Source organism: Salvelinus namaycush, chromosome 17 (assembly GCF_016432855.1).
Source record: "Salvelinus namaycush isolate Seneca chromosome 17, SaNama_1.0, whole genome shotgun sequence".
Taxonomy (NCBI): domain Eukaryota; kingdom Metazoa; phylum Chordata; class Actinopteri; order Salmoniformes; family Salmonidae; genus Salvelinus; species Salvelinus namaycush.
In genome coordinates, this window is record NC_052323.1 from 10,407,596 (window position 1) to 10,432,770 (window position 25,175).

At 43.7% G+C, this 25,175-nt stretch overlaps 2 protein-coding genes across 2 annotated transcripts; one reads left to right on the plus strand and one right to left on the minus strand.

Moving 5' to 3' along the window:
- Window positions 1-11,471: 11,471 nt before the first annotated feature.
- Window positions 11,472-19,906, plus strand: LOC120062282 (RE1-silencing transcription factor-like). Its single transcript, XM_039012120.1, has 4 exons — window positions 11,472-11,581; window positions 13,123-14,030; window positions 14,131-14,214; window positions 14,568-19,906. Exons 2-4 carry the CDS (start codon window positions 13,139-13,141, stop codon window positions 16,706-16,708), a joined length of 3,117 nt encoding a protein of 1,038 aa, XP_038868048.1. The 5' UTR covers window positions 11,472-11,581; window positions 13,123-13,138; the 3' UTR covers window positions 16,709-19,906.
- noa1 (nitric oxide associated 1) lies at window positions 18,630-25,027 on the minus strand. Its single transcript, XM_039012121.1, has 7 exons — window positions 23,658-25,027; window positions 22,328-22,492; window positions 21,918-22,132; window positions 21,167-21,298; window positions 20,834-20,950; window positions 20,601-20,718; window positions 18,630-20,481 (listed from the first exon to the last, which is right to left on the minus strand). The coding sequence occupies exons 1-7, from the start codon at window positions 24,958-24,960 to the stop codon at window positions 20,249-20,251; spliced, it is 2,283 nt and encodes a 760-aa protein (XP_038868049.1). The 5' UTR covers window positions 24,961-25,027; the 3' UTR covers window positions 18,630-20,248.
- Between the last annotated feature and the right edge of the window lie 148 nt (window positions 25,028-25,175).

Below are 25,175 nucleotides of genomic sequence, written 5' to 3' on the forward strand. Positions count from 1 at the left end.
CTTGCTGGAAAGTACTGGTGGCCCACTTTAGCTAAGGACGTGAGGGTTTATGTTTCCTCCTGCTCGGTGTGCGCACAGTGCAAGGCACCTAGACACCTGCCCAGAGGGAAATTACAGCCTCTTCCCATTCCACAACGACCGTGGTCACACCTATCGGTGGATTTCGTGACGGATCTTCCCCCCTCACGGGGTAATACCACGATCCTGGTCGTTGTGGATCGGTTTTCTAAGTCCTGCCGTCTTCTTCCTTTGCCCGGTCTACCTACGGCTCTACAGACTGCGGAGGCCCTGTTCACCCACGTATTCCGGCACTACGGGGTGCCTAAGGATATAGTCTCTGATCGGGGACTACAATTCACGTCTAAAGTCTGGAGGGCGTTTATAGAACGCCTGGGGGTCTCGGTCAGCCTTTTCACCCCGAGAGTAACAGGCAGGTGGAGAGAGTCAACCAGGATGTGGGTAGGTTTCTGCGGTCCTATTGCCAGGACCGGCCGGGGGAGTGGTCGGTTTTCATCCCCTGGGCAGAGATGGCCCAAAACTCCCTTCGCCACTCTTCCACTAACCTATCTCCTTTCCAGTGTGTGTTAGGTTATCAGCCGGTCCTGGCACCGTGGCATCAGAGCCAGATCGAGGCTCCTGCAGTGGATGAATGGTTTCGGCACTCGGAGGCGACATGGGACGCTGCTCATGTGCGTCTACAACGGGCCATCAGGCGGCAGAAGGCGAGTGCCGACCGCCACCGCAGTGAGGTGGACCGGGTCTGGCTCTCGACCCGAAACCTGCCCCTTCGCCTGCCCTGCCGGAAGCTGGGTCCACGGTTTGTGGGGCCATTTAAAGTCCTGAGGAGATTGAACGAGGTTTGTTATAGGTTACAACTCCCCCCTGATTACCGTATTAACCCCTCGTTCCATGTGTCTCTCCTCAGGCCGGTGGTGGCTGGTCCGCTCCAGCAGTCTGAGGTGCGGGAGGTTCCTCCGCCCCCTCTGGACACCGAGGGGGCCCCGGCGTATACTGTGCGAGCCATCATGGAGACCTTCAGTACCTCATGGAGTGGGAGGGGTACGGTCCGGAGGAGAGATGCTGGGTGCCAGTGGAGGACATCCTAGATCCATCTATCCTGCAGGAATTTCACCGCCTCCAACCGGATTGCCCTGCGCCTCGTCCTCCGGGTCGTCCCCGGGGCCGGTGTCGGCGCGCTGCTGGAGCCGCACGTCAAGGGGGGGTACTGTCACGACTTCCGCCGAAGTTGGTCCCTCTCCTTGTTCGGGCGGCGTTCGGCGGTCGACGTCACCGGCTTTCTAGTCGCCATCGATCCATGTTTCATTTTCGTTTGGTTTTGTCTTCATTATTACACACCTGATTTCTATTCCATTAATTATGTTCCTTATTTAACCCCCTGGCTTCCCTCTCTGTTTTGTGCGTTATTGTTTGTCATGTGGGTTCGTGTTATTTGTGCTTTGGATTTTGTGTTCCGTGTTGGAATATTATTCTTTCATTTGAGTAAACTGTCGGACTATACTCATCTCTGTGTCCTGCGCCTGACTCCACCTTTCTCAATTTCACCAACACCCTCACAATAAGCTCCGTTGGAGACTATCCTACCAATGGGACAGTAAAAACTGTAATATCTTATGTTTCACCGAGTTATGGCTGAACGACAACACGGTTAATATACAGTTGGCTGGGTTTTCTGTGCATCGGCAGGACAGAACAGCTACGTCTGGTAAGACGAGGCGTGGTAGAGTGTGTCTATTTGTCAACAACAGCTGGTGCCTGATGTCTAATATTAAGGAAGTGTTGGGCTATTGCTCGCCTGAGGTAGAGTACGTAATGATAAGCTGTAGACCACACTATCTACCAAGAGAGTTTTCATCTATATTTTTCGTAGCCATATATTTACCACCACAAACCGATGCTGGCACTAACATCGCACTGAACAGGCTGTATAAGCAAACAAGAAAATGCTCATCCAGAAGTGGCGCTCCTTGTGGCTGGGTACTTTATTGCAGGCAAACTTAAATCCATTTTACCTAATTTCTACCAGCATGTCCCATGTGCAACCAGAGGGAAAAAACTACACCACCTTTACTCCACACACAGAGACGCATACAAAGCTCTCCCTCGCCCTCCATTTGGCAAATCTGACCATAATTATATCCTCCTGATTCCTGCTTACAAGCAAAAACTAAAGCAAGAAGTACCAGTGACTCGCTCAATACGGAAGTAGTCAGATGACGCTGATGCTACGCTACAGGACTGTGTTGCTAACACAGACTAGAAAATGTTCCGACATTCATCCAATGGCATTGAAGAGTATACCACCTCAGTCACCGGCTTCATCAATAAGTGCATCGACGACGTCGTCCCCACATTGACCGTACGTACATATCCCAACCAGAAGCCATGGATTACCGGCAACATCCGTACTGAACTAAAGGCTAGAGCTGCCTCTTTCAAGGAGCGGAACACTAATCTGTACGCATTTAAGAAATCCCGCTATGCCCTCAGATGAACCATCAAACAGGCAAAGCGTCAATACAGGACTAAGATTGAATCCTACTACACCGGCTCTGACGCACGTCGGATGTGGCAGGGCTTGCAAACTATTAGACTACAAAGTGAAACCCAGCCGCAAGCTGCCCAGTGACGCGAACCTACCAGACGGGCTAAAATCCTTTTATGCTCGCTTCGAGGCAAGCAACACTGAAGCATGCATGAGAGCACCAGCTGTTCCAGACAACTGTGTGATCACGCTCTCCGTAGCCGATGTGAGCAAGACATTTAAAAAGGTCAACATTCACAAGGACGCGGGGCCAGACGGATTACCAGGACGTGAACTCCGAGCATGTGCGGACCAACTGGCAAGTGTCTTCACTGACATTTTCAACCTCTCCCTGACTGAGTCCGTAAAACCTACATGTTTCAAGCAGACCACCATAGTCCCTGTGCCCAAGAAAGCGAAGGTAACCTGCCTAAATGACTACCGCCCCGTAGCACTCACGTCCGTAGCCATGAAGTGCTTTGAAAGGCTGGTCATGTCTCACATAAACATCATCATCCCGGAAACCCTTGACCCACTCCAATTCGCATAGCGCCCCAACAGATCCACAGATGATGCAATCTCAATTGTACTCCACTCTGCCTTTTCCCACCTGGACAAAAGGAACACCTATGTGAGAATGCTATTCATTGACTACAGCTCAGCGTGCAACACCATAGTGCCCTCAAATCTCATCAATAAGCTAAGGACCCTGGGACTAAACACCTCCCTCTGCAACTGGATCCTGGACTTCCTGACGGGCCGCCCCCAGGTGGAAAGGGTAGGTAACAACACATCCGCCACTCTAATCCTCAACATGTGGGCCCCTCAGGGGTGCGTGCTCAGCCTCCTCCTGTAGTCCCCGTTCACCCACGACTGCATGGCTGAGCACGACTCCAACACCATCATTAAGTTTGCTGATGACACAACAGTGGTAGGCCTGATCACTGACAACGATGAGACAGCCTATAGGGAGGAGGTCAGAGACCTAGCAGTGTGGTGCCATGACAACAACCTCTCCCTAAACGTGAGCAAGACAAAGGAGTTGATCATGGACTACAGGAAAAGGAGGGCCGAACACGCACCCATTCATATCGACAATGGCATAACAATGCCTTTTCCCCCTCAGGAGACTGAAAAGATTTGGCATGGGTCCCCAGAACCTCAAAAAAATTATACAGCTGCACCATCGAGAGCATCATGACCAGTTGCATCACCGCCTGCTATGTCAACTGCTCGGCATCCGACCATAAGCCGCTACAGAGGGTAGTGCATACAGCCCAGTACATTGCTGGGGCAAAGCTTCCTGCCATCCAGGACCTATATACTAGGCGGTGTCAGAGGAAGGCCCAAAAATGTTTCAAAGACTCCAGTCACCCAAGTCATAGACTGTTCTCTCTGCTACCACATGGCAAGCGGTATCGGAGCACCAAGTCTAGGTCCAAAAGGCTCCATAACAGCTTCTACCCCCAAGCCATAAGACTGCTGAACCATGAATCAAATGGCCACTCACCCCCTTTGTTTTTACACTGCTGCTACTTGCTGTTTATTATCTATGCAGTCACTTTACCCCTACCTACAATACATGTACAAATTACCTTGACTAACCTAAAGCCCCGCACATTGACTCGGTACCGGTTCCCCCTGTATATAGCCTCATTACTGTTATTTTATTGTGTTACTTTTGTGTTACTTTAAATATATATGTAACGGCTTTCTTCTGTGGACGAAGGATCGGACCAAAGCGCAGCGTGGTTAGTGTTCATCATGTTTAATGAAAGACAATAAACGTGAACACTACAAAATACAAAACAACAAATGTGAAAAACCGAAACAGTTCTGTCTGGTGTAGACACACGAAGACAGAAGACAACCACCCACAAAACCCAACACAAAACAGGCTACCTAAATATGGTTCCCAATCAGAGACAATGACTAACACCTGCCTCTGATTGAGAACCATATCAGGCCAAACATAGAAACGGGAAAACTAGACACACAACATAGAATGCCCACTCAGCTCACGTCCTGACCAACACTAAAACAAAGAAAACACAAAAGAACTATGGTCAGAACGTGACAATATATATATAGTTTCTTTAGTTTATTCAGTAAATATTTTCTTAACTCTATTTTCTTAAAACTGCATTGTTGGTTAAGGGCTTGTAAGTATTCATTTCACGGTTCACCTGTTCTATTCGGCGCATGCGACAAATACAATTTGATTTGATTTGATGTAATTTGATATACCACCAGCTAGCGTCTATATACCACTATTAAATACCACCAACTAACCCTCCACCTATATACCACTATTACATACCACCAACTAAACCTACATCTATATACCACTATTACATACCACCAACTAACCCTTTATCTATATACCACTATTTCATAAAAATAAAAATCACCACACCATTCCACTACTTCTACCCTAACTGATCCTACACCAGGCCGATGGCCTGGGAGGACGGGACACTTTTGTTCAACACACCTTGTAACCCTTCTGCAGTAAAACTTAGTACACACAAGTACATCTCTGCAGCTGCCACCACAATATCTATTTTCTGTGATTCACTTTCAATTCCTGAGGTACAGCTGATAACCATGGCAATTAATGCTAAGAAGCTAACCTTACTGAAGCACAAATTTGTATCACTCTGTATTGGCCTAGGCCTACTATTCCCCCTTGACCCATCATACTCTACTCTCTTCACTGCCTCATCATACGACACCTCCTGTTCTACTCTGACCCTGTCAATCTCAACCTGTCTCTCTTGCACGGGACACTTCTGATCCCCAGCAACATGGGCACTCCGACAATTGACATTCACAGTTTTTTCCACCGATACTACTCATTCCTTGGTCCCATGCCTTCCTGCACACTTCTCACATTTCAGAATCTCCCTCCTACACACTGCTGCAACATGACCATAAGCTTGACATCTGAGATGATGGCGCCGACAGAGATGGGCTCTTCGTGTCACGCGACTAGGGACCAGACCTGTGACTTGCTATGCTCTCCGGAGCAGGGCGCCTCTGAAGGGAATGATTACTCGGGTGGCACTCATCGTTGAGGTTGAAAATCTGAAATGGAAAATTCCCTGTGTCTGTGACGGCTGCTGTTTGTTGCGACGCAGACCCTGTGGTGAGCATGGTAAAACTGAGAAGACATTGTCTGTCCTTTTGAGTTTTGAAACAGATTATTTAATTGATATAGTCATATTAGGATATGTCAGCGATCCAGTGAGAGCTTTTATGCTGAACCCACTAAGGTGTATCAAAACAAATCAAATTTTATTGGTCACATACACATGGTTAGCAGATGTCAATGCGAGTGTAGCGAAATGCTTGTGCTTCTAGTTGCGACTATGCAGTAATATCAACAAGTAATCTAACAAATTCACAACAACTACCTTATACATACAAATACACACAAATGTAAAGGGATGAATTGTCACGTTCTGACCATAGTTCTTTTGTATTTTCTTTGTTTTAGTGTGGTCAGGGCGTGAGTTGGGTGGGTAATCTATGTTTTCTATTTCTGTGTTGGTTTTCTGTGTTTGGCCTGATATGGTTCTCAATCAGAGGCAGCTGTCAATCGTTGTCCCTGATTGGGAACCATATTTAGGTTGCCTGTTTTCTGTTGGGTTTTGTGGGTGGTTGTTTTCAGTCTTTGTGTGTCTGCACCAGATAGAACTGTTTCGGTTTTCACTTTGTTTTTGTATTTTGAGTTGTTCACTTCCATTAAATAAGATGAACAATTACCACGCTGCGCATTGGTCCTCTGATCCTTCAAACTTCTCCTCCTCGGACGAGGAGGAAGACGACAGCCGTTACATGAATAGAATATGTACATACAGTTGAAGTCGAAAGTTTACATACACCTTAGTCAAATACATTTAAACTCAGTTTTTCACAATTCCTGATTTTTAATCCTAGTAAAAATTTCCTGTCTTAGGTCAGTTAGGATCACCACTTTATTTTAAGAATGTGAAATGTCAGAATAATAGTAGAGTGATTTATTTCAGCTTTTATTTCTTTCATCACGTTCCCAGTGGGTCAGAAATTTACAAACACTCAATTAGTGTTTGGTAGCATTGCCTTTAAATTGTTTAACTTGGGTCAAATGTTTTGGGTACCTTCCACAAGCTTCCCACAGTAAGTAGGATACATTTTGTCCCATTCCTCCTGACAGAGCTGGTGTAACTGAGTCTGATTTGTAGGCCTCCTTGCTCACACACGCTTTTTCAGTTCTGCCCACAAATGTTCTATAGGACTGAGGTCAGGGCTTTGTGATGGCCACTCCAATACCTTGACTTTGTTGTCCTTAAGCCATTTTGCCACAACTTTGTAAATATGCTTTGGGTCATTGTCCATTTGGAAGACCCATTTGCGACTTCCTGACCGATGTCTTGAGATGTTGCTTCAATATATCGACATAATTTTCTTTCCTCATGATGCCATCTATTTTGTGAAGTGCACCAGTCCCTCCTGCAGCAAAGCACCCCCACAACATGATGCTGCAACCCCTGTGCTTCACGGTCCGAATGGTGTTCTTCGGCATGCAAGCCTCCCCATTTTTCCTCCAAACATAACAATGGTCATTATGGCCAAACAGTTCTATTTTTGTTTCATCAGACCAGAGGACGTTTCTGCAAAAAATACGATCTTTGTCCCCATGTGCAGTTGCAAACTGTAGTCTGGCTTTTTATGGCGGTTTTAGAGCAGTGGCTTCTTCCTTGCTGAGCGGCCTTTCAGGTTATGTCGATATAGGACTCGTTTTACTGTGGCTATAGATACTTTTGTACCTGTTTCCTCCAGCATCTTCACAAGGTCCTTTGCTGATGTTCTGGGATTGATTTGCACTTTTCGCACCAAAGTACGTTCATCTCTAGGAGACAGAACGCGCCTCCTTCCTGAGCAGTATGACGGCTGCGTGGTCCCATGGTGTTTATACTTGCGTAGTATTGTTTGTACAGATGAACGTGGTACCTTCAGGCATTTGGAAATTGCTCCCAAGGATGAACCAGACTAGTGAAAGTGTACCATTTTTTTTCTGAGGTCTTGGCTGGTTTCTTTTGATTTTCCCATGATGTCAGGCAAAGAGGCACTGAGTTTGAAGGTAGGCCTTGAAATACATCCACAGGTACACCTCCAATTGACTCGAATGATGTCAATTATCCTATCAGAAGCTTCTAAAGCCATGACATCATTTTCTGGAATTTTCCGAGCTGTTTAAAGGCACAGTCAACTTAGTGTATGTAAACTTCTGACCCACTGGAATTGTTATACAGTGGATTATAAGTGAAATAATCTGTCTATAAACGAGGCAAGTGACACTGAAACATGCATGAGAGCATCAGCTGTTCCGGACGACTGTGTGATCACGCTCTCTGCAGCCGATGTGAGTAACACCTTTAAACAGGTCAACAGTCACAAGGCTGCAGGGCCAGATGGATTACCAGGATGTGTACTCCGAGCATGCACTGACCAAAACACTTGTCTTCACTGACATTTTCAACCTCTCCCTTTCAAAGACTCCAGACTCTAGTCATAGACTGTTCTCTCTGCTACCGCACTGCAAGAGGTACCGGAACGCAAGTCTATGTCCAAGAGGCTTCTAAACTGCTTCTACCCCCAAACCATAAGACCCCTAAACATCTAATCAAATAATCAAATGGAGACCCAGACTATTTGCATTGCCCCCCCTCTTTTACGCTGCTGCTACTCTCTGTTATTATCTATGCATAGTCACTATAATAACTGTACCTACATGTACATATTACCTCAATTACCTCGACTAACCGGTGCCCCCACACATTGACTTTGTACCGGTACCCCCTGTATATAGCCTCGCTATTGTTATTTTACTGCTGCTCTTTAATTATTTGTTACTTTTATTTCGTATTTCTGTAGGTATTTTTCTTAAAACTGCATTGTTGGTTAAGGGCTTGTAAGTAAGCATTTCACTGTAAGGTCTACACCTGTTGTATTCGGCGCATGTGATAAATACAATTTGATTTGAACACGTCATTTATTTTCACTCTTGTCTTGTTCTGAGCCATCAGAGACAGCAGAATATGATTTGCGCCTTCTTCCTCATCACACATCTTCCCACTCCACTCGGCTCTTCTTCTTCCTCGCTGTCCATTACCATGTCTATCCGTTCACCTCACTCTTTCCCTGCCTTCATCAGCTCTATTCCTTGCAGAGCACGCACTGATGGTGTTTCTCCAAAACCCAACTTCTGTTCCTTAGCCCAATTTACATGTCTGGCTATCTCTGGCCACTCCATTCTTCCCTTACTGCTAATCAAGTTGGCATCTTCCAGGTGAGCAACAGGGAGGAGTATTCTTGCTGTGTTCAAAACAATTGGGAACTGGGAACACGGAAATCTCCAGCTTCCGACTTCAGTGTGTTCAAGACAACTGGGAACTCTGAAAAACGAGCTCTGACTAGGAAAAATATTTTTAACAGTCATCCAACTCAGAACTCTGGCCTCTTTCTAGAGCTGCCACTTTCTGACCTGAATATAGATCACTGACGTTATGATTTGACTTCTTATTTTTCAGAGTTCCCAGAAGTCTTGAAAGCACCATTAGCCCTCTGAAGAAGAGTGTGTGCATGTAGTTAGATGACAGGTAAAAAAAAGTCTGCTTGTAATTGCTACTGGTTGGGTTGGTATCCCTTGACCCTTGGACTGACTGAAGTGGTCTATCTTTACATTATCTTTTCTCTTTGACAGAAGGAAATAATATACAACTATGATATTCAATTGTCAGTGTAAAAAAATAACAAAATATGGTAGGACATATTAAAAGGCCAGTGCAGTCAAAATACAATTGAGGCAGTGTCCCCATGTCAAATATAACGCACAACCGCCACCGGGTGGCAGACGGCAATAAAACTATAAAATCCATTGACTTTAAAAAAAATATATATTTTAACTTTTGTATCGAACACAATACAAAAAAAGGAAATAAACTTAACATAGACAGGGGTAATACAAGAACATTTACATTTGTCATAAAGTATTTTGGTGCTTAATGCTTTTTTGTTTTTACATTTACTAATGATTTCAACATAATGTTTCAGTTCCATCTTCAATAAATGTGAGGGTTTTGTTCTCTGCCAACTTCATCTTATGAATAAAGAATCTTTCAAGAAAATAAACAAATGAACTATGAACATTTTATCGGGGTTCATATCAGCTGGGTCAAAATATAACAAAATATCAGAATCTTCCAAATAAACATTAAAAGTGATTTCTCCTAAAGTCTTCGACTCAATCCAAAATCTGTCCATTGGTTTGTGATAAATTTTGTCCATGATAATTACATTTCTCTTGAATGTTGTGTTAGCAAAAACATGTGCTTTTTATCTGATGACTGAAAAATTCAATCATGACCAGAGGAGGCCTTGTGTTGCATCTGGTGTGATTCATGACCTGGAGGCCTTGTGTTGCATCTGGTGTGATTCATGACCTGGAGGCCTTGTGTTGCATCTGGTGTGATTCATGACCTGGAGGCCTTGTGTTGCATCTGGTGTGATTCATGACCTGGAGGCCTTGTGTTGCATCTGGTGTGATTCATGACCTGGAGGCCTTGTGTTGCATCTGGTGTGATTCATGACCTGGAGGCCTTGTGTTGCATCTGGTGTGATTCATGACCAGAGGAGGCCTTGTGTTGCATCTGGTGTGATTCATGACCTGGAGGCCTTGTGTTGCATCTGGTGTGATTCATGACCTGGAGGCCTTGTGTTGCTAATAACACTTTCATCAAGAGGAAAAGCTCTTACTTTTCAACAGACCCATGACTACACATTTGCAAAGACACAATTTCAAAAGTGAAGGCATGTGTATGCCCAGACTAGAGCCTGCTTCCTGGCATGGTCCACAAGGATTTGGCCCCAACAGACCAAAGTGAGTTTTTGTGCAGCATTACACTGTGGACTAGAGAATGCAGTCTGTGTGAGTTGTTCTCATGTTATACTTTTTCTTTTGCATTTTGGCCTGGTAGATCCTCTGATATAAGTTAACTGCCTTGGTCAGGAGCAGAACGACAGATTTTTACCTTGTCAGCTCGGGGATTCAATCCAGCAACCTTTCGGTTACTGGCCCAACGCTCTAATTATATCATATTGGTATGGAAAGAATTCAATCAAACTATGTTCAGTGTGGCCTATCCCCAGTATACCTGGTAATGAAACACTGAAACATGTAAATTAAGATCTTTACTTTTTTATTGGCAAGACACTGATCTACTAACTACACATTCTGAATGTATATATTACACATAACGTAAACAATGTTTCAGGACAGTTTTGAGGAAATTACCTGTCCAGCCAATATTAAAAACACTAATGATTTATTCATAAATCGTTGTACTTTGACTTGTTAAATGTTCTTTATATTTAATTATAATGTTACATGTTTGTATTATTGAGATGTATATAGCAGTAGACACTTTGTAACTAGTTTTTCTCCCCAGTGTAATTGTATTTTTTTCATAAGAGGAATAAAACATTTTGCCAAAAACTTTTCAAAATGAAAATAACTCACATAATAATGCACGTATTTATTAGAAAAACGTACAACAAGATTGCTTTGTTTGACCAATTGGACATTGTTATTTGGAACGAAGACGCCCCGGGTGGATGCCGCGTTCAAAACAACTGCGAACTCGGAAATCTCCGAATTCCGACTTCAGTGCGTTCAAGACAAAAAATAGTTTTGACGGTCATCCAACTCGGAATTCCAAGTCCGGGACTCCGGCCTTTTTCTAGACCTCCGACTTGCCGACCTGATGATCATCGAAGTCATGATTTTACATAGTTTTTCCCAGAAGTTCCCAGATGTCTTGAAAGCACCAAGAAACGCCACACTAGCTCGCGCTGACGTCAGCCAGCCTTCCCTGCGAACAGACGGAGCCAGGGTGATGTGTAGGAATGTACAGAAACTTTTTCCTTGAACAGTTTGTGTACTAGTACTTCGATAATATTGACCGAATACCGACAGGGAGTGGACACATATATACGGTAAGGTGTATGTAACCAATTAACATATTAATTGTCTGTTGTTTTGAATTTGTTTAACAAACTAACTTTGACGAACAGTTTTGAAAATGGAGGCAGTGTGGGGGTTGCTCATTGGGGTTGCTGAAAGGGAGAGGCGCTGTCCAGGGCTGATTTCAGCACGGAGATCAGGACCATGGCTAACAGACGCTGTTCTAAACTTTCGAAGTGTTTACACGCCTAACTTTATTTATGATATGATTAGTTTTTTTAAATAAAACTAATAACATAAACATTATTTCTAAATTGTTCAAGATTATACAATTTGATTTTGTATTGTTCGGAGTTTGCGCTTCCGCAAAACTAGTTTTCCGAGTTAAGTTTTGAGGGCCTTGCTGGACAGCGACATTCTCTACCTCTGTCGTAGCAAGCTTACATAGCGATATGTGGAATACTATTGTTGATAAAAAGTTTGTTTTTAGCAAAAATTGATTCATTTGTTAACGATATGAAATACTGAAACTTTCCACTTGTATTGTTGAGGTCTAGTGGATAGGCTATAACTCAGAAATTGTATTTTTAGTCATCGTGTTCTGTTTAGATTATTTTGATACCAGCATGTTACAAAGTATGTCTACTCTACACAGTTTTGTGCTTATAAAGTAAATATATGTAAAATGTGTTTAAGTATTTAGTAAATATGACCATTTAGGCCTATATATTTTGTTTGGCATGGAGATCAAACAACCCAGTGCACAATTGTATTTTTTGTATTTCCAGTTCTTATTTTCTCTTCATACTAGTTAGAATGTAGGACATGCTACTGTAGTTGTTGGGCGCTGTCGACGAAGTTGGTGGTGCTGTTTCAAAATGGCCGAACACAAATTTCTGTGCATGCAAACACAGGCCTAGGAGACTGGATTTTACCAAAGCACTGTGTCAAAGTAAAAGTATGCCCACAATGAAGTTATGAAGTGGTGGTATATTCTTGGTCGTTTTGTGTTACATTTTTATATAGATGATTTTTATTTTTTCTTTATTTCATTTAATAAAGATAAATATAATTTCTTACAAATGAAGAATACATACAACATTGTAATCGGTTATATAGTCACATACCGGTACATCGCATCGATATGCACAGCATGAAGACAAGGAATCAATGTGATGAAGGTGTACTGTAATTGTGTTGGTTTAGCATACTTTCTTTATCTATTCTGACACTTGTATTGATGACATTTGTGATTTCTTTCTTGGATGCACCATTCCTGGATTATCATAAAAACATCCTGCTCTATAAATTCCAAATAACTGATTCAGAGAAGGTACGGTGACATGGTTGGTAGTTGCTTGGACAACTTGCAAGCCATATCATTTTAATGAGTTGGGACCAAGTGTATGTAACTTGAGTTGTCTGGTCTTTTGAAGGCCTGTTAAAACTCAAACTCTCTTTGACTACTACTACTACTACTACTACTACTAGCATTTTAGTTCTGAAAATGAAAACATATCTTAATTGAAGTTTTTTGATCCATGACCTCTGGTTCTGCTCTCATCACCCACAGCAACAGCCCTGTCAGCATGGCTTCTCAGACGGTGTATCCAATGGGATTGGTCATGTTCTCCACCTCAGTTGGCATGCCCATGGTGGAGGATGCCCAGGGGTTGGCTGAGCTTCCACACAACGAGCTGCCGGCCCCGCAGCTGGTCATGCTCGCCAACGTAGCATGTGAAAACCCAGCAGAAGGGAAGGAGATGATGGAGCTTCAAACCGTCGGCAGCTACTCCGATAGTGAAGACGAGAACATCATCCGATACAGTTACGATAGCCATGAGAGAGAGATGTGTATCGTAGAATACCCAGAGTCTCCACGGGCTGCCCTTTCCCAGGTTGAGGCGATAGATGAGGAGGAAGAAGGGATTGACCTGTCCAAACCCTCTGACCAGCGCCCTTTTAGCCCTTCCACCCCTACCACCCCTTCTACACCTCTGGGCATGATCATGGAGTCAGCTAAGAAGAAGAAACCTTTCTTCTGTAAACCCTGCAACTACCAGGCCCAGTGTGAGGAGGAGTTTGTAGCCCACATCCAAATTCACAGCGCCAATAGGATGATCGCAGTGAAACGCATGGTGGGGGACAAGGCACGGGAGAAAGAGACGTCGGCGGGACCAGATCAAGAGGCGCAGAGCGGTGATGGTGGGGCCAACAACAAAGGGCTGATCCGCTGTGAGCGCTGCGGCTACAACACCAACCGCTACGACCATTACATGGCTCACCTCAAGCACCACGAGAAGGAGGGCGATGACCAGAGGGTCTACAAATGCACCATCTGCACGTATACGACCGTCAGCCAGTACCACTGGAAAAAGCACCTCAGGAACCATTTCCCCAGTAAGCTCTTCACCTGCAACCAGTGCAGCTATTTCTCGGACCGTAAGAACAACTACGTGCAGCATATCCGCACTCACACAGGTATGTCAAATATAACCTTTTCACTCCAAGTATGCACTTAATGGTCAAAGTATAATTTTATTTTTTAACAGTATAGCTAACTCTGTTTTTTCTACTTTAGGGGAGCGTCCTTTTCGATGTCCGTACTGTGAGTACTCAAGCTCCCAGAAGACCCATCTTACCAGGCATATGAGAACACACTCGGGTGAGTGTCTAACACAGGTTACATGACAAAGAGGCCTGACTGTACATATTTCTATTATGTGACACAAATATGATTGATTGTGCATAGATATAGGTCTCTGTTTTGGTTTCCTCTCATAGTCAACTTTTTCTCCTTATGTTGCATTCGCTGGAGCAGATGGTTTTGGATAAGAACGGTAAAGTGGTTTGCGATACGTGCTGTGAGATGCTTCGTGTTCGACTTGTAATTGTTGCTTGTCTCTCTGTATTGTGGTCCATCTTCCCTGCATGAAATGTGTGCCAGTGTTCCCATTGATGTTAACAGCAGTTAAAATGTCTCTTATCTGACCATTTTACACATGCTTTTCTTGGCAGGTGAAAGGCCTTTCAAATGTGACCGCTGCAACTATCTGGCTGCCAATCAGCATGAGGTGACACGCCATTCCAGACAGGTTCACAATGGACCCAAGCCCCTATGCTGCCCCCACTGCCAATACAAGACGGCTGACCGCAGCAACTACAAAAAGCATGTGGAGCTCCACCTCAACCCGCGTCAGTTCCTTTGCCCTGTCTGCAAGTATGCCGCTTCCAAGAAGTGTAACCTACAATATCACATCAAGTCTCGACACCCTGGCTGCCCACAGATCGCAATGGATGTGTCAAAGGTCAAGCTGCGTGTCAAGAAACCTGATTCTGATGAATTCACAGATGAGTACAACATGGTGAATGGAACAGCAAAGTTTGAGCTGTCAGCAATTGATGGTGATGAGGAGGAGGGACCAGAGATCTCTGGAGCTGATAAACAATCAAGCCCTATCAATCTCTCGACCAAGAGCAGCAAACCTAGCCCTGTTCAAGCACTAGAAAGCATGGAAACGGACAAGACCCCCAAGAAATGTGACAACTCTCCTGTCAAAGAGACCAAGAAGAGCAGCAAAACTAGCCCTGTTCAAGCAGTAGAAAGCATGGCAATGGACAAGACCCCCAAGAAATGTGACATCTCCTCTGTCAAAGAGATACCTAAAAAGGCAAAGGACAAGGCAGAGAAAAAGGTAACACTGAAACGCAAGAGTACAGAGATGAACAGTGAGAATACAAAGCAGAATGTTACCCTGAAGGAGAGTGGGAAGGAGACAGCAGTTGTGGTTGTAATAGCAGGCAATAAAGTTAAGAGAAGTCCCAAAAAACAGATGACTGGGAAAACAAGTGTTCAGGATAAGACCGAAATAAAGGAAAAAGTTCAAAAGGCGGGTTTGGAAGAGGACAGTATTGAGAAAGACAAATCAGTCAAGGAGAGGTTAGAGAAAGACATGCTAGAGAGGGAGAATATGGAGAAAGCGAAGGAGGAAAACAAGACGCTGGAGGAGGAGAAAAAAGAGCAGCTGAAGACACTGAAGAATGAGAAAGAAGGAAAAGAGAACAAAAACGCAATAAAATCTCAGAAGAGTACTTCCAAAAAAATTGAGAAAGTGGTTGAAAAGACTGTTGAAAACGCTCCCCAAAGTCTGGAAGCACCAGTGAAAAAACAAAAAGAGAAGAGCAAGACGAAGCCAGTGAAGAGAAAAACTACAGAGGCCTTGGACTTATCAATGAAGGAATCTCCTGATGAGTCCTGCACCAACATTAAGGCCAAACGGTTGAAAATCAAGACTGCTGACAAGTCACAAACAAAAGCCAGTACCCCCCGAAGCAAAACTACTGAGCCTTGCACAGCGTCCGAGCAGAAGGACCCAGTAGACCAGATGATGTACTCGCCTGTAGTGAAAAAGCTGAAAAGGAGCAACAAGAAAAAAGCAAGCCCTGGAGAGACCGAGGCTTCCAGTGAGAACAAGGTGTGTTCCATCATTGAGAACCCCTTTAGCCCCCCTGAAAGCAAAACATGTCCTGCCACAGAGCTTCAGCCAACAGTTGTACAGGAAGAGCAGCATGCATCTGACCAGGAGACTGTCCCTGCTCTGGATACATCTACTGGGCAGAACCCGGCAGAAGAACGGCCCAGTAATGGGGAAAACAACCTTGCACGGCAAAATGTATCCCCAACCAAGGACACAACCCCACGGGCTGAGCAGGCTGAGGTCGCCGACAAAGCAGAGGAAACTCCTACTCCTGAAGGCTTCAGCAGCGCCGACGAGTCCCCATCTCCCATAGAAAGTGACGTCTCTCGCGATTTCAGACGGGCACAGGGAGAACCATCAACACCAACAACACCCTCCCTGGAGCTCCCTAGGCCAAGAGGAAAGCCTACTGAAACCGAGGAGGATGAGGGCATCCACAGCCATGACGGAGGAAGCGAGATCAGTGACAGCGCCTCGGAGGGCAGTGACGATTCAGGGCTCAACGGGCTGGCGGCAGCCGCCGGTAAACTGGCCAATGACCCTGAAACTCCCACAGAAGAGATTCCGACTCCAACTGAACTCAAGAGTCACATGTGCGTCTTCTGTGACCGTAGCTTCCCCTTGGAGGCGGAGTTCCGTCGGCACCTGAATCGGCACCTGGTGAATGTGTATTATCTTTGACAATGCTTCCAAGCCGGACAAGTGAGTGCCTGCAGAGCAGGGAGCTTTGATTCCAGCGGTGTATTTTGCTTGACCCTTTCCCCCTGTTATAAAACATATGTATAGTTGTCTGTGTCAACATATTAACAGTAGATATTCAGTTACCTTGCATTAGTGCTCACGGTTACTGCTGTATAAAATATGAATATTCTATGGTATGCCTAAAACTATCTGACCGTCTTTGTAATACCAGCTTTAGGCAGACTAGTTCATTTGATAATTGGTGTCTGGGCTTTCACGTATTGGTTCCCAGACCGTTTGACTATAAATTCTACAGTTCTTGTTTTCAAACAGAAATCATAGAGGATATGTGAGTTTACACCATGTGAGGTCGAAAACCTAATGTTCATGGTTTGGCATTTGGCTGAGAAATTATGAAAATATGGGATACAATTTTTTTTTGCTTGTTATTCTCGTATGGTTATGCAACTAACTAAAAGCGAACCATTCTGTAATAGCGTTGTATATACAAGTAACTGCCAAAATAAAGGTGTTGGGCTACCACAAGCTGCCATAACAGCTTCAATGCGTTTTGGCATAGATTCTACAACTGCCTGGAACTCTATTGGAGGGATGCGACGCCATTCTTCCACGAGAAATTCCATCATTTGGTGTTTTCTTGATGGTGGTGAAAAATGCTCTCTCAGATACCATTCCACAATCTCCCATAAGTGTTTAATTGGGTTGAGATCTGGTGACTGAGACAAAAACACTTTAAACCCCCTATGCTGCTTTGATACCCCTCTTTAAAATCACTGAGATCTCTTCTTCTAGCCATGGTAGCCAAAATAAGGGGCAACTGGGCATTTTTATACATGACCCTGACCCTAAACATGATGGCATGTGGATTGCTTAATTAACTCAGGAATCACACTTGTGTGGAAGCACCTGCTTTCAATATACTTTGTATCTCATTTACTCGAGTGTTTCCTTTATTTTGGCAGTTACCTGGATTTTGCATAGTGGTTGATATTCAAGAAATCGCTACACCTTTCTTTTAGTTCACAAACTGGTTGAGTTTTCTACAGAAGAACCCACCAAGAGATGAGTTGTACCCGTTGTTTTAATCCATCAGCCCGTTGAAGAACAACCGTAAATCAATTATGAAAGGAAGTGTTACACTTTTTCAATGAAGAACCAAAGAAACCCTAGGGAGACAAGATTAGAAGGACCCAGGTGGTCCATGCCAAATAACCCAGAGAATAATGGCGCTCTCACTCCTATTGTGCGAGTCCACTCCAGTGAAGCGACCTGTCTCCGAAATGGGGACAAGGACTGCATGTTCAAAGTCCACCATTTAGGGAGCACTTGACAACTACTTTGATTTCTTTATTTTATTGATAACATCAATAGATAATAAAAACAACAACATTGTATACATCTTATCAATCTGTACAATGGACTAACTAATCTCTTCATCACAAAAACTTTATAGGTGTTAATTGCCATGACTCATGACTCTTAGTCGAATTTATGAAATGGGGCGAGGTTTCTTTGGGTTCATCTGGCACAAGTGTGTATAGAATTGTTTCTTGCGTTAATGTTTGAATTATGTTGTCACTTTTTGTATATCCAAGTACATTTAGTCATACAAAAAGAAAACTCGTACTACTCATTAACAAATGCACAACTAATATGGGAGGTAGGGTGTTACTGGCCCTTGAAATTTATAGGCCTATAGAACTTAAGATCAGGATGAACAGGATACTATGTTGCTATCACTGATAGAGAATGGACCGCTAACATTGAAAACAAGTTGTGAAATGGATGTTTGTGCACACATCTGAAACTTTGCCATTATCAGTTTTGTGTTTGATTTCAGAAAATGTCCAAAGATGTTTTTTTTTACAGTTGAGCCTGTGAAGATACCGGTAGTTCTACATTTTTTTTTTTGCCTTCGACAATCATTATTTTCTGATTTTGTTTTGATGTTTTTGCATATTAACAGTGTAGCTTTGTTAATTGAGTCACATTTTCCTACAGTAAGAGGTCTGATTTCAATGATATTGTTATACTGTCTAACTTTATAACCATTCCTTGGAAGTTTAGTTGTAACTGTTTGATTACTCTGCAGATCGAACCCATCAACTTGATTTCTGCAGTTATCACCCCACTCATGTTTTACAGAATTGTGCCTCCAAAGCTTAGCCTGTTTGTGCCATCAGTGATATGCTTCTTTCATCTGCATCTAGTTGTGTTCTATTGAGGTGATTGGTAGACTTAGCTAATAAAAATGCCATGTGTACTCTTAGTAAATTCAGTGCAATATTGTGTTTTGGGTATGATGCCAAAGTGAGAAGGTATAGAAATTTAAAGACTTATGTTTTGAGTTTGACTATTGGAAGGCATAGAATAGTACCAGGGTTCCCTGGAAAACTGGTCGAATTTAGCCCGATGCACTCTTATCTAGACGGTTAGATTCCGTGTCACTGTAAATTATCTATTTTTTTTTGTTCACTTCCTGTATTGTGCTTTTTAGTTGATAGGAAAAGTTAATTCTTTGTAACCATTTTTCATTCACATATTGTGTAATCATATGTACCGTAAAACTTCCAATTAAATGCAGTCTCAAATAGCTGCCTGTCCCTTTTAATATTTACGAGGTCAGCATGGACACAGCTCTGATATTCCCAGTCATGTGCATTTAAACATTTTAGAAATGTCATTGTTAGCCATGATGCCACCAAAAATAAAACACGATACAAAATTCATGGTGCTGAAGCACGAAATCAGGGGTGTATGATAGGCAGCCTTCGCAAGTCTGATCTGCGATGGATTTGTTATGTTTATACTGGTCGCAAACAGTGTGGATGTCTTTTCAACATTTTATTGAGCAAAAGCTGTGTGTATTAGGGAAATAGAAGCCCGGCTTTAATAAGCGGCGGTTGTGTTCAGTGAATTTAAAAAAATTAACGCCCGGGATATTGAAGTTTTAGCCTATACCCGTCATTTACTGTTTTCAGTTAGTGAAGAAATGTACTATTTTTCAATTCAATAAATGCCAACAAACTTTAACACCTTCACCAAAGTGGGGAGTTATTGGACATTGTCCCCAAGACTTTGAAAACAATTGGCTGTTTAAAACCTTTTTGTGTATTTAAAACAAACATCCTGTACCATTTCTGCTCTACATTTCTAAATTAAAAGTTGTTGGTGCGTGATTCCTTTCCATTTCTTACATTTTCTGCAGTTACTAATACGTTTAAAAAGTATATTACGTTTCAAAATACTTTGAAAAAAGTTATTCACTAAAAGGTTCCCTACCTACTGTCTAAATGGAAAGAAAGCAATGTAAATTGAAGCACAAGTCTACACATCGATAAACAAATACAACTGTTTATATGTAGGTTATTTATAATCGTTACATTTACAGCCAATTTTACAAAACACAGATGGAAAAAAATCCATAACTGAAAGTGCTGTATCACGAATAAATATCCAGTACAAAAAGCCTCTTGACATGAAGACCCTTGTTGCCCCATAGAGAGGTTGTTACGCACTTCATTTTTTCTTCTTCACCTTGAGCCTCTCTGCTCCTTTGTAGGACAGGCTGGTGTCCACCAGGGCCTGGGGTTTCCTGGTCTTATAAGCAACAGACTTCTTGATGCGCTCTCCCTTCAGGTTAACGATGTTGGGGAGTAGAGGTGGACTCCTCAGGGAGAGCCCTGCACCCACTGGAGCATGGGCACGCAGCAGGAGACTGTTCCCCTCCACTCCTGTCACTGCCACCCATCCTAAGAATAGAATACATTATTATTATTTTTTAATTCGGTAGCACTACGCTTTTGAAAAATACCAACCCTGAAACGTCTGGGTCGGCTGGTTGATCAATTTGTAATTATGTGTGTATTACCTGCAGAGGAAAACTTGATATCAGCACTGGCTTTCGGATAACCCTGCCCCTTCAGCTCAAAATCTTGGGAGACAAGAGGGGGGAATTCCTTCATGCGTTCTTCTCCACCCATTGGTACCTATCCACACAGAGTTCTTCATGTTGATAACATTATTTGTAAACTTGTTTTGTTGTACCATTTCAGAAAGAGCTTTTATGTCCTTAACTGAGTTAAGTAAGCAGCATCAACTTACTCCCAGCAGGATTTGACCAGCATGCTTCTGGTAAATGCTGTCAGCCTTGTCCAGACCGGTGATGTGGATCGGGACCCGGTTGGAAGCAATGACTGAGAACCAGCAAGACTTCTCACCCTGGGAAATTAATATTACGTCTCAAAGTCAAAGACAGAAGTGTGCACCACTGTTTCGATGTCACAGTTGAGCATGGTTATTTGTTATTAGGATCCCCATTAGCTGTTGCAGCAGCTACTCTTCCTGAGGTCCACACAAAACATGAAAGTGACATGATACAGAACATGAATAGACCAGAACAGCTCAAGGACATAAGCAACAATGAAAGGCATTCACCTGAAGGTAATCAATTCGGCCTAGAGCTCCCAGGAATAGCGACATTCCAGGTTTCAACACAAACGTCCTGGGCACGATGGCTTGTGTGGGCACCACCAACTTCACCTCCTGCTCTGTCAACAGATCGAGGACCTAACAAACATGGGAGAGGGGGTGTGAGATGAATGGATGGCATTGTTCTGTTCAACACTAGTTAGGGCTTGTCTTATAAGAAAACTTTTATGAGAGTGGTACAATGGAATAATTAACTAAACATAAATCTACTGCAGTGACACACAAGATGGTTGATCCATAAATCTGTTCCACTGCACATCCATAAATCTGTTCCATTGTAAATGTATCCTGGCATCCCACTTGTGTAAATGATACTTCCAAACGTGATGTAGTAATAGGAGAGGAATAACAAGGGACTCCTTCTCCCCCAGGGGATAAGCTAAGGAACTACTTTCATCTGCCAACTCACTAGCATCAGAAGGGAAACATAGTCAAAGGGTATTAATTAGTCCCAAGTGTTCTCTCCTAGTGCTGGTAAACAGTTACATCATGCATACATGCCGTTTCAAGTGGATGCAGGGGTGTGTCTGAAATGGCACCCTAGTCCCTATATAGTGCACAACTTTTGACCAATAGGTTGCTATTTTGGACAGATTCCAGGATTGTAATGAGTTGCATTGCAATCTATGAAATAATATGGGCAAAGTTTTAGCCTGGCAGTAACAGTGGAGCCAAGAGCGAATAGGAAGTAGCTCACGTCATGCTCTTTCATGATGCCAGGGGTGTCATAGAGCCAGTGCGCGTCTTTCAGTTCGTTGAGCGTCAAGTGCACTTCCGTAGAAGGGTTGGAAAGAGTACGGTCTCTCTCCTCCTTGTCAATCACATCCTCTCCGTAGGCCAGACTATCAGGATCAAACTCTATCAGGCCTCTGTTGGATTCTACGTTGGTACGGAACGTCCTCCCAATGCGACCTAAACCAACATAGGATTTTTTACAATTACCCTGCATTAAGAGTACAAATCTATAAGCAACAATGCAAGCCATTGAAAACACAGAAGGCCAAGGGTTAAGCTGTATGGGTTGTCCAATTCCACCCCTTGGTATTTAGGCTACCCTGTTAGGGTTACCATCAGTCATGTTCCCAACAGCCAACACCAATCTCTTACCCACTAGGTAGCCCTGCTTGCTGAACTGCTCTAGTCTCTTGAGCTCCTGTGGAGAGAGATCACTCTCGGTCTGCTTGGAGGCGCTCTGGAGCCTCTCGGACCTCCTGAACATGCGATACGGGGTGGGGTTGATGATGGGGAACTTCAGGAGGTTCAGGGTTGTACCTGTGGATCATATTCAATTTCAAATACAATTTAAGAATTTGTTTTCAACATTTTAGAGAGACTTGAGCCTATACACAAACGGACATACTCTGAGTGTACAAAACATTAGGAACTTCCCATTACATAGACTGACCATGTGAATCCAGGTGAAAGCTATGATCCATTATTGAGGTCAGTTGTTAAATCCACTTCAGTGAGTGTAGATGAAGGAGCGGATGCAGGTTAAAGAAGGATTTTGAACCCTCGAACAATTGAGACATGGATTGTGTGTGTGTGTGTGTGTGTGTGTGTGTGTGTGTGTGTGTGTGTGTGTGTGTGTGTCATTCAGAGGGTGAACAGGCAAGACAAAATATTTAAGTGCCTTTGAATGGGGTATAGTAGTAGGTGCCAGGCGCACCTGTTTGTGTCAAGAACTGCAACGCTGAGGGGCCTCCCGAGTGGCACAGCGGTCTAAGGCACTGGATTGAAGTGCTAGAGGCGTCACTACAGACCCGGGTTCGATCCCGGGCTGTATAACACCCGGCCGTGATCGCCGGGTGCCATAGGGCGGCACACAATTGGTCCAGCATCGTCTGGGTTAGGGGAGGGTTTGGCCGGCGGGGCTCATCGCACTCTAGCGACTCCTTGTGCCTGACCTCGGTCGTCAGTTGAACAGTGTTTCCTCCTACACATTGGTGCGGCTGGCTTTCGGGTTAAGCGGGCGGGAGTTAAGAAGTGCGGTTTGGTCATGTTTCGGAGGATGCATGACTCGAGCCCGTTGGGGAGTTTCAGCGTTTAGACAAGATCGAAATTGGGGTGAAAAAGGAGGTAAAATACAACAAAATACTTGTAAAATTAACTGCAACGCTGCTGGGTTTTTCCACACTCAACAGTTTGCCGTGTGTATCAAGAATGGTTCCCCACCCAAAGGACATCCAGACAACTTGACACAACTGTGGGAAGCATTGGAGTCAACATGGGCCAGCAATCCTTGTGGAATGCTTGACACCTTGTAGTCCATGCCGCGACGAATTGAGGCTGTTCTGGGGTGCAACTCAATATTAGGAAGGTGATCCTGATGTTTGGTATACTCAACAAGAAGCTTTTTGTTCACGGCCTTGTTTGAGTGTTTGTAATGCATTTTATAGTGGAACTTTGGGTTACAGGCTGGGCAGCTCTATCTTACCAGGCCATGGAGATATGGTAGCTTTGTGGATCACATCTGAGGCCCTGGATTTGCAGTAGTCGGACTCTAGTAGACTGTTGAACAGTGTGGATTTCCCAGCGTTGGCTGTTCCTACCAGATACACGTCTCCCATGTACTTCCACGATCTCTGAAGACTTGAGATGAGATTTTCTATTCCGTATCCTGTTTTGGCACTGATGAGGTGGGTATCTTTGATATTATCACTGGAAATGCCTACATCAGCACAGTACATGGAAAGCTGACGTTTAATCCTTTGCAAGTAGTTTTCAGAGTCTCCAGGGAGCAAGTCCACTTTATTACCCAGAACCACTATGTGTTTGTTTTCGCCAACAAGCTCTAGCAAGTCTGGTACTATGGAGTCTGGGATGTCCAGAAGATCCACAATCAACAGTACCAATGCTTTCTCTGATTTGACCCTGCGGACTATATCCCGATATTCCTCCTTGGACATCTTGACAGTCAATGCCTTTTGGTGGTGTGTGAGCAAGTAGCAACGTTGACAAATTGCCTTTTTCAATTCGTCTTCCTCTAGCAAAAGTTTATACTTCTCACTTGGAAGATAGCCTGCCACATCAGGTGCAATGCAGTGCATGACTGCGCCACATCCGTTGCAGCAGGTGTCACTGACAGGTTCCTCCATATCTGGTGTACCATAGATTCTCTGCTGTCCTTTAAGTTTCTTTTTCTTACTTGTTTCCTTGAGAGGGAACCCTACATCATGAAACTCTATGAGAGAATCAGGGCTCACCGTCTCCAGTTTAGTGACGGTCCCATCTTTCAATGACCGCAGCTGTTGCTCCAGAGTTCTCTGCTGCTTCTCGGAGCCTGACCTCGGCGGCAACCTCTCGTCTTCTTTGGAAATCATGGGGACAGCATTCACATGGAGCTGACCACGAAGTTGGTCAACGTGACTATCTTCTGGCTCAATGTAGTCCATGAAAACAAATTCCTCCTCTTTTTCTGGCTCTATAGAGGCGTGTGTCCCCTGATTTTTTACATTTTTACCCAACTCTTGAGTTTCACCGCTTGCTCCTCTTGCAGTGCTGTAAAACCTGGTCATCCATGTGCCATTCAATACAAAAGGAAGTGCCTGATGGAAAACGCTTCCTCCTAACACAGAAGTATACTGCCTTGGTAGAGCAGGTGATGATATCCATTTGGTCCTATGCTTTACAGATAGACATGGAACTGAAAGATGTCGAGAACATTTACAAGTAACAAGTTCACGTATCGGGACTTGCAACAATTTATACATCTTTACAAACGAATACAATTGAAACATACATTAGAAATCACAGTGAGAAAACATAACCTTGAATAAAAACGCATGTGAGTCGCTGGTGCAAGAAACCATTAATATCCTGACAGGAACTTACGTATCCGGAAAGGCCGTTTATTTACGTTTACAACTATTAAGATTCGACATATAATATAATAAAACATATTGTTTGTTAGAAAAACATTGATCATAATAGCTAATATTAGATCAGAGTAGTA